The sequence below is a fragment of the Lingula anatina genome, chromosome 1 (assembly GCF_051362555.1).
Source record: "Lingula anatina isolate TDL-2025a chromosome 1, LinAna3.0, whole genome shotgun sequence".
Lineage (NCBI taxonomy): Eukaryota > Metazoa > Brachiopoda > Lingulata > Lingulida > Lingulidae > Lingula > Lingula anatina.
The window spans coordinates 10079133-10087500 of record NC_141767.1 but is presented as its reverse complement, the minus strand read 5'-3'; the positions used below and the strand labels follow the sequence as shown (position 1 = coordinate 10087500).

Genomic DNA, 8368 nt, shown 5'->3' with positions numbered 1-8368 from the left:
ATTACATTATCAGGACCTGTTTCAAAATGCTGGCAACAATGATATCATAATTTAGAACAATTTAGTTAAGTGATCTGTCACTGAATCTTTAAGTACCAGTGTATGCAGGAAAAATAACTGATTCTTATTTTTATATTTAATAAATTTGGTGATAGTATTTTATCCTCTAATTTGTGGTTGCCAGCCACCCATAAGTTTCTCCACTTCTTGTGCTACAGCTATGGTCAGCCTGTCACTATACAGACTGCCCACCAACTGTATACCCATAGGTAAACCTTCACTATTCAGCCCAACAGGGCACTGAGTGACAGGCAAGCCTAACACATTAAACACTCCAGTATAAGCAAAATTGAATGGCATTAACAATGGCTGGTTGTGGTATGGAGCCACTCGGGGTTGTGTGGGATATATCAATACTCCGTTGTCTCCGAGTAACTCCTGGAATTCTTCTTTCAGCTTCTCACATATACTTATAGCCTTTTTCTGTTTCTCTGGAAAAAGCCTCCCCAATTTCTCTGTCATGCCAAGACTAATAGCAGGTAGGGTGTGATTGGAAAGTCCTGCCAACCACTTGATGAATTCCAGATAGGGGTTGACTGGCACACCATTCCCCATAAGCTCACAGAATGTTGTACCTCCACAAGTGGACATCTTGGCCTCCCACATCTCAAGAGAATACTTGAGTTTGCTGAGCTGGACAGGTTGAACAGTTACCCCTAGGCTCTCAGTAAGTTTCTTGACAAGCTGTAAAAGAAAAAAAATCTATGTAAATAAGCTGAGGATTTGACTGCCAAACAAACAAACAACAAAAAAAAAAAAAAAATAAATAAATAAAATAAAATGTAGATAACAGACACTCTGAAACTGTTAGTATATTTTTACAAGCTAGGAAAAAGTCATAGATGTAATAAATGTCACAGAAGTAAAAAATGTTCATACATTAAAACTTAGAACTAAAAATCTTTCCTTCTTTTCTGTAAGATAATCTTTTGTATATTTCAAATTCTAAAACAAGGACATATACTAGTGAAATACATCTTTACTGAATTAGGTTATACTAGGACCCATCAAAGTTAGTATTCCAATTCAATGCAACCATTACCTCTCTTTGTGTTGCTCTAATTTCAGAATCCACAGAGTTGACTAACATATCCCCGCCATCATCTTCCATGGTGAAATAGCGCAGCTTTCTTATATCTTCCTGTTGGAAATAATTTCAGTTAGTGAAAAAAATAAATAAAAACCTTTTCAGTGTGGTGTAATTAAAAACAGAATAAAGACTTGACAATGCTTGCACAGGACTCAAATATGTGGTGTGGAAATATAGCATGAACTATTTTAGATACACTCCCTGTTATGATCAACTCTAATAGATTGTGAAGTCTAAATGCTTTAAGCAGACAATGCTACAGTCAATTCCTAGTTTTTGTTTTCCATATATATGGTAATGACAATCTTTTCAATGGGGGAAATAATAAATTTTACACTTACTGTATTTTTTGTCATAATTTTTTAAAATTAAAACTTTCCTATGTGGTGGTAGCAACAAAATTGAAAAGCAGGCTACCCTATAGTACAATTCTATGCATTAAAGCACCACAAATGCTAGACAGAAATATAATTTTTATGATCCTTAAATTATGTATCTGAAATATTGATAATTTTTGCCCATTGACAAGATCAAGTCATTACATATATATTTTTTTGATGTAAAGCTGTCTGTGCAGTGAACATGCTGACATTTTCCTTTGCTGACTCTACAGTGTTGAAAGATGCCCCCCCCCCCCCAATCAATCAACCAACCAATCAATCAATAAAAGATTGATCATCCATCACTATTTCAATTTTTTACCTCTTGGTCCAGTTTTAATTTTGCTCCCTTGTCACCAGCTAATATCTTTAACATAGGTTTGAGGTCACAAGCATATCTGCACATGGGTCCCGTCACTAGGTAGTCTTTTTCTTTTGCAGTGGCATTAGGATATTGCCCATCATTGTTTACTATACCTAATAAATACCAGAAGTCAATATTTGAAAAACTAGAGGATCAGAGAGGCGATACCGCCTCCGAATATTGTACCACCAGCTGGAGCAAGCGCATTCGTATAGACCCCCACATACACAAAATAAGGGACACAGCCACCAGTTTTGTGCTTGACAAGCTGTAAAAATGCAATCAACAAGAATTTTTAAACTATTGCAAAAAATATATATGGTACAATCAAATTTAAGTTCTTCGTAAGGTAGGTCAAGGGTCAATTTCAAGGTCACAGTAAATTTCCAGTATATGACTTCCTATTCAAGTTCAAGAGTAACTATGGACCTATCTCTGCCAGTTTTGGAGATAAAAGGGAAGCAAAATTTGCAAAGTTCAGTTCATGGTGTAAAGTAGGTCAAAGGTCAATTTTAAGGTCACATTTAGATTGCTAGTATATGACTTCCTTTTCAAGTTCAATAGTAACTATGGACCTATCTCTGCCAGTTTTGGAGATAAAAGGAAAGCAAAATTTGCAAAGTTCAGTTCATGGTGAAAAGTAGGTCAAAGGTCAATTTCAAGGTCACATTTAGATTGCCAGTATATGACTTCCTATTCAAGTTCAATAGTAACTATGGACCTATCTCTGCCAGTTTTGGAGATAAAAGGAAAGCAAAATTTGCAAAATTCAGTTCATGGTGTAAAGTAGGTCAAAGGTCAATTTTAAGGTCACATTTAGATTGCCAGTATATGACTTCCTATTCAAGTTCAATAGTAACTATGGACCTATCTCTGCCAGTTTTGGAGATAAAAGGGAAGCAAATTTTGCAAAGTTCAGTTTATGGTGAAAAGTAGGTCAAAGGTCAATTTTAAGGTCACATTTATAATGCCAGTATATGACTTCCTATTCAAGTTCAATAGTAACTATGGACCTATCTCTGCCAGTTTTGGAGATAAAAGGGAAGAAAAATTTGCAAAGTTCAGTTCATGGTGAAAAGTAGGTCAAAGGTCACTTTCAAGGTCATAGTAAGATTGCCAGTATATGACTTCCTATTCAACTTCAATAGTAACTATGGACCTATCTCTGCCAGTTTTGGAGATATAAGGGACTAAATGTTATAATTTTGGAGTTACCATAATGTGCCTTAAATTTCGTACAGAAAAAATTAATTAAAACAAAGAAAATGTCATTTTGGTCAAAATTCTTGAAATAGGAGGTGCTCTGAAGTTTCAGAAGTTCAAATTTGATGAAATAATGTCATTTTTGAACACAAGTTGTCTGCTTTGCCAAGCCTTATGTTTTATTTTTCCAGAGTTCAAAATTTATTATCCATTACCGTACTGCACATTTTGCTTTTACCACCAATATGTACTTTTTGATACAGCGTAACTCGAAAACCGTATGGAATACAAAAAAACCGAGACCACCTCCAGTGTTGGGCTTTACATGCTCTACAAAATGCAAAAAAGAATGGGTCTCTAGCATTAACGGTTCCCGAATTAGAGACAGTTTTCAGTTTCGGTATCTTATGGCCGATACTCCCGTGAAAATGCACCGATTGACCCCAAATTCATGGAGATGAAAGATGACCTGAAGGGTAACACTTTCCAATAATATTATTGGTTAAGTCTGTGTGGTGTCTGAATAACAGGGCAAAAAAAATTTTTTTCGTAAAAAATTTCATTTTTTTGAAAATTTTGGCCCATTTGACCTTGAAGTAAAGGTCAAAGGTCAAATCCAAGGGTATATTTGAAATCTACACATATGACTTTTGGAAAGCTGTCTATAGAAATTTTTCCCATAACTCCTTCCGAAGGGTAGATAATTAGCATTTAATTTTGCCATTTTTAGACAAGGGTGCATTGCAATGAGTGCCACACCCAGACCCCAATACCGACAAAGCCCAAATTTTACGTGGAACGAGTTGAGATTATAGGTGACCTAAATCCATGAGATGGGTACGGGGGCCCTTACCGTCTAGGAGGAGAAGCGGTAACGGTAGCCGTCCGGCGGAGCCGGCGGAGCCAACGGAGCCGGCGGAGCCGGCGGAGCCGGCGGAACGATCCGGACGGGACCGAAACCATGTGTACCGCCAGCGCTAACGCTGGTGGTACAATAAATAACATTTCAGCATAAAGTTTTTCACATTGTTTAAATTTAAAGATTAAGCAGATTTTATAGCAGATTTTAATTTTACACCATTCTCAAAAAACACCATTAAATATAAATGATTAATTCTAATTCTACACATTAGTCATAATTACCAAAGGTAGGCTTGTGCCCAAAGATTCCACAGAACATAGAAGGCAGGCGAATGGAACCACCAATATCTGAACCAACACCTATCACGGAGCCTGCTGCTGACAAGGTGCATGCTTCACCACCTTTAATTAGGAAATAAAAAGATAAGACAGTCCTATTAAATTGCAAATTATTTTATAAGCAAAAATGATGTTTATGAAACTGGCCAAGCAAAGGTTTTCATAGGGCCATTGCAAAAAGACACAGACCTAACTCCAGAGGAGATGGCTGGGAAAGCATGTCTTTTTTTATGTAGAGTGACAGTAGGGTATCTTGAGAAGTCCCTCCCTACAATCTTTCTTTGAACTGACTAGCAATGACTGGGACATACAGGAGTATTTACACATACTGATGATCACAGGCTAGATGATGATAAGTTTTTTAAATAAGTTTGGACTTATTCCACATGAAACAGTTGTTCTACGTAGATCGATCCAACTCCACGAGGAGTTTTGCTGAAGACAATCAGATTAACAGATTAACACACTTTAAGGAAGTTCACCCTGTCCAGTCATCTCCAGCTGACCAAGAACACTAGCCTGTCCTTACCTGGGTAAAAGACCACTGTTCCCAGTCAGTTGTATAGCTAGAAAAATTCATATAATAGTATGTACTAACTGAAAGATGCTCCAGCAGAAAACGGGCTGTGAAGGCCCTAAAATGTATATGTATGTGCACATTATGCCAAAGTACAAAAAATCTCATAGGTGGGATGTGCCCACATAAGATGGACATGGAAAAACAGCAGCAAAACTGCAAAATTGTGTGGAAATAGTGATAAAACTGTCTTATTAGTAGTTAGGCAGGCCTGACATACCTGAACTCCCTCCTACGATTCTACTGTTGTTATATGGATTCCCTGTCCTCCCATAGACCGTGTTAGCACTCTCCCACCACATACATAGTTCACTTACATTGGTCACACACAGAGGAATGCCACCAGCTTTTCTGACATTTTTAATCACGGGGGCATCAACATCAGCTATGATGGTAGATCTACTTTTCAACCCTGATGAATTTGATAGACCTAGAAATAAAAGATACAACTGAATCATTTTTAAATAATGAATAATGCTTTTAGCAATCAACTATGCGTACTGACAATATGCATTGGGTAGTTTGTTAGTTCTTACCAAACAGAACACCAGCTACATGTATGCCTATCAATGGTAATAATGCATTTTTTTTATGAAAATACAAATCTAGCAAGTTTACAGAATCTATTTATCATTACATCTAAGATAAGTCAAATCCACATCACACATCAATATTAACAAGCAGGGTGATCATGCCATAAAAGCAGCTGCAGGTTTTTTAAAACATACCTTTAACAGCAAATGCTTCTTTAGTTGTAAAAGGAACCCCCAAGAATGGAGCATTCACTTCTGAGTATCTCTCATCCAGTTTTCCAGCACCAATTATGGAGTCTATCTCTCTGGCTTCTGCTAGGGCATCCTCAAATCTTTCTGACACCACTGCATTGACAATGGGGTTAATGACTTTAATGCGGTTAATAAAGGTTTCAACAACTTGTTCTGATGTGACCTAAAAAGAATGATTAAAATTTTTTTTACTTCAAAGTGAGATGATGCTGGGGTCTCGCTAGCGCTCGCCAATTTCGCCAAATGCGAAAATTAACTGACAATTTGGCCAAAGCATATCTGGTCGAGCCAGGTACACAAACTTCACATAACTGTTCGTCACAACTTTGAAAACGGCATTAACATGCACCCGATTATGTTTAGAATACAATCTATTTATAGCAAGGTCAATTTACCATATAAAGAAATTGACCCATGATGCAATGCCGATTTTACCCAATAGCGTTGTGCCTGTAAATAATTAGTTTCTTAAAGCGTGTTCAGCATGTGCTATAAAAATATTTTAAGTTGGCTAAACATTTTTTGATTAGACTAAAATTTTTCAAAAGTTTGGCTAAAGCAAAAAAAAAAAAAAAAATCCTAGCGCTACCCCAGTGAAGAATATACGGATACCACAACTGAGTGAATACCTTGTGGGTAATAGCCAGAGGCTGGTTTCACAAAAGAATTTTAGGCCAAAATTTACCTCAATTTCAGTCATTCAATTCTGTATATCTCTGTTATAGTAAACTTAAATAGAGTAGCTACTGATCTAACACAGATAATATTCAAATTTAAAAACAGGTGCAAAATTTCATTTCTGAATCAGTGGACTATTTTGGAGTAGAAGTTATTTTGTGAGACAAGCCCCAGTCATCATGAATAACAGCAAATGCCACACAATATTAGTGGTCTCACATCTCATCTCTTATCTTATAATGTAAGGCAAGGGAGTAACACCATGGGTTGAGACCCATGCATCTTGCTCACCTTCTTGAAACCTGGTCCAAAATAAATATGTACATCAATCCATTAACTAACAGTTACTTAAATGGATGATGTACATCTATTTTGGTAAAGAGAATTCATACTAACCTCTCTCTTTCTAATCTTTTTAGCCAGTGAAGTGCCACTCTGAAGCAGAATGCTGTCTGTGATGGGAGGGACTTTCCTTGCATGTCTCTCATATATTAATGCAAATATGCAGTTGGTGATAGGCTTCAGTACAAAGCCAACCACCCCCAGCACAGCAGAGACAATCCTTTGCCAAGTCTTCATCTTACCATAACCTGCAAAATACATATATGGGGTTTCAATGGTTATAGTCCATGAAAACTTGATAACACTTTAAGGTGTTCTCCATGCAGCAAAAACAAATTTTCCTGAGATAAAGTCCAATTTATCATCCTTCTCACAAATCACTGCTTAACCCATCCTTGCACTAGGGCTATATCTTATTCCATGTTCAAATTAGTTGTTCAGTTCTAAATGACTGGCCAGTCAAATAAAATGATATGTGCCTTCACATGCATTGCCTTGTTTTTACACAAGAAAATGGCAGGGTTTTTGGCATTGTGGCCCTGTGTCATGTTATGTGAAATACAAATAGTTTAACAGGATAAAAATATGACTGTGGGGGATTTTCAAACATGTGCAGAGTCCCTTTAATCATAGAAGTACTTCTGTGCTTTAATCAAAGGCAACCATAGACTGTTGGCAGAGATCGAACTTGCTTTAGATTGTACTCTTGGGAATTATAAAAGCTCTTTAGCTTAATAGACCATTTTACTTACAGGGGTGAGACTGCCATTCAGTGATTAGTGATTAAGTAGAAAAATATGACATGAGGTCAAGGGGGGGGGGGAGTTTACTGGTAGAGTAAGACCAATGATATTTTTGGCATCCATAAAGTAGGAAATCTGCCGATAGTTGGAAAAATTTCATCCCTGTATGTGAACTATAAGCCACTCTTATCGCATTGGTAGTGCCAAACATAAATGCTAGTTTGTGAAAGCTTGCATATTTCCCTTACATTTCATTATATACATGATGGTATTTTTCTGTATTTGCAGGGTTGTCATGTCACATGCTGAACAACAAATGAATTTAGAAAAATAATGTAAATAAAAGACTCATACTTCTGGGGGCATACCGTAAAAAGGGGTAATCCATTTTTAGCATCATTTTCAGACGTCTGAAAAGGGTACAATTTTTCAGACCCCCCCTTTCTGAGAGCACTACTAGTACAGTACATATAAGTGAAAAACTAAAATGATGAGCTTTGACATATCAATTTGGATCATAATTTGTATTATCTTTCAAAAGTGCTGGTATTAACCCCTTTCTCCCCAGCATACGGTTTGTAGGCTTGTGAAAATGATAAAAATGGATGATCATGACCCTTTAGTACCTTCTTGCCTTCTTTAAGGTGTTCGACTTTACTGAATCATGAATGTGACAAGGATATATCGGGTAACTTGTAAACATGTTAATTATTCGCTAGCTAAATTTCAAAACTTGACAGAAGCAGGTAATACAAACTTAATGAGAGAAAAACACAAATTAAGAATATCATTAAAACAAACGCGGTTAAAGGAAAAAACCATTAAAATGTTCTTGTGTTACCTGCATTACTAGCCGATGAGATATATCAGTTTAGTCGATAGAGGGCACTGAGGGCACAATCATGTGTGAAAGAGTGTGAAAGCGCATGCTCAATGACGCGGGGGA

The 8368-nt window shown here is 36.8% G+C and overlaps 1 protein-coding gene across 1 annotated transcript in view; it reads right to left on the bottom strand.

The window, feature by feature from the left end:
* Positions 1-8321, bottom strand: part of LOC106165967 (fatty-acid amide hydrolase 2) — a 10034-nt gene extending 1713 nt beyond the window's left edge. The window contains exons 1-8 of the mRNA XM_013544358.2: positions 8264-8321; positions 6734-6927; positions 5603-5822; positions 5095-5304; positions 4241-4360; positions 1853-2007; positions 1103-1201; positions 1-744 (exon numbers count right to left, since the gene is read on the bottom strand). The exon at positions 1-744 is cut by the window's left edge and continues 1713 nt beyond it. Of these exons, the coding sequence (XP_013399812.2) occupies positions 160-744; positions 1103-1201; positions 1853-2007; positions 4241-4360; positions 5095-5304; positions 5603-5822; positions 6734-6916 (1572 nt within the window). The 5' untranslated portion in view covers positions 6917-6927; positions 8264-8321 and the 3' untranslated portion in view covers positions 1-159. The remainder of the gene's footprint in view (positions 745-1102; positions 1202-1852; positions 2008-4240; positions 4361-5094; positions 5305-5602; positions 5823-6733; positions 6928-8263) is intronic.
* Positions 8322-8368: the final 47 nt, after the last annotated feature.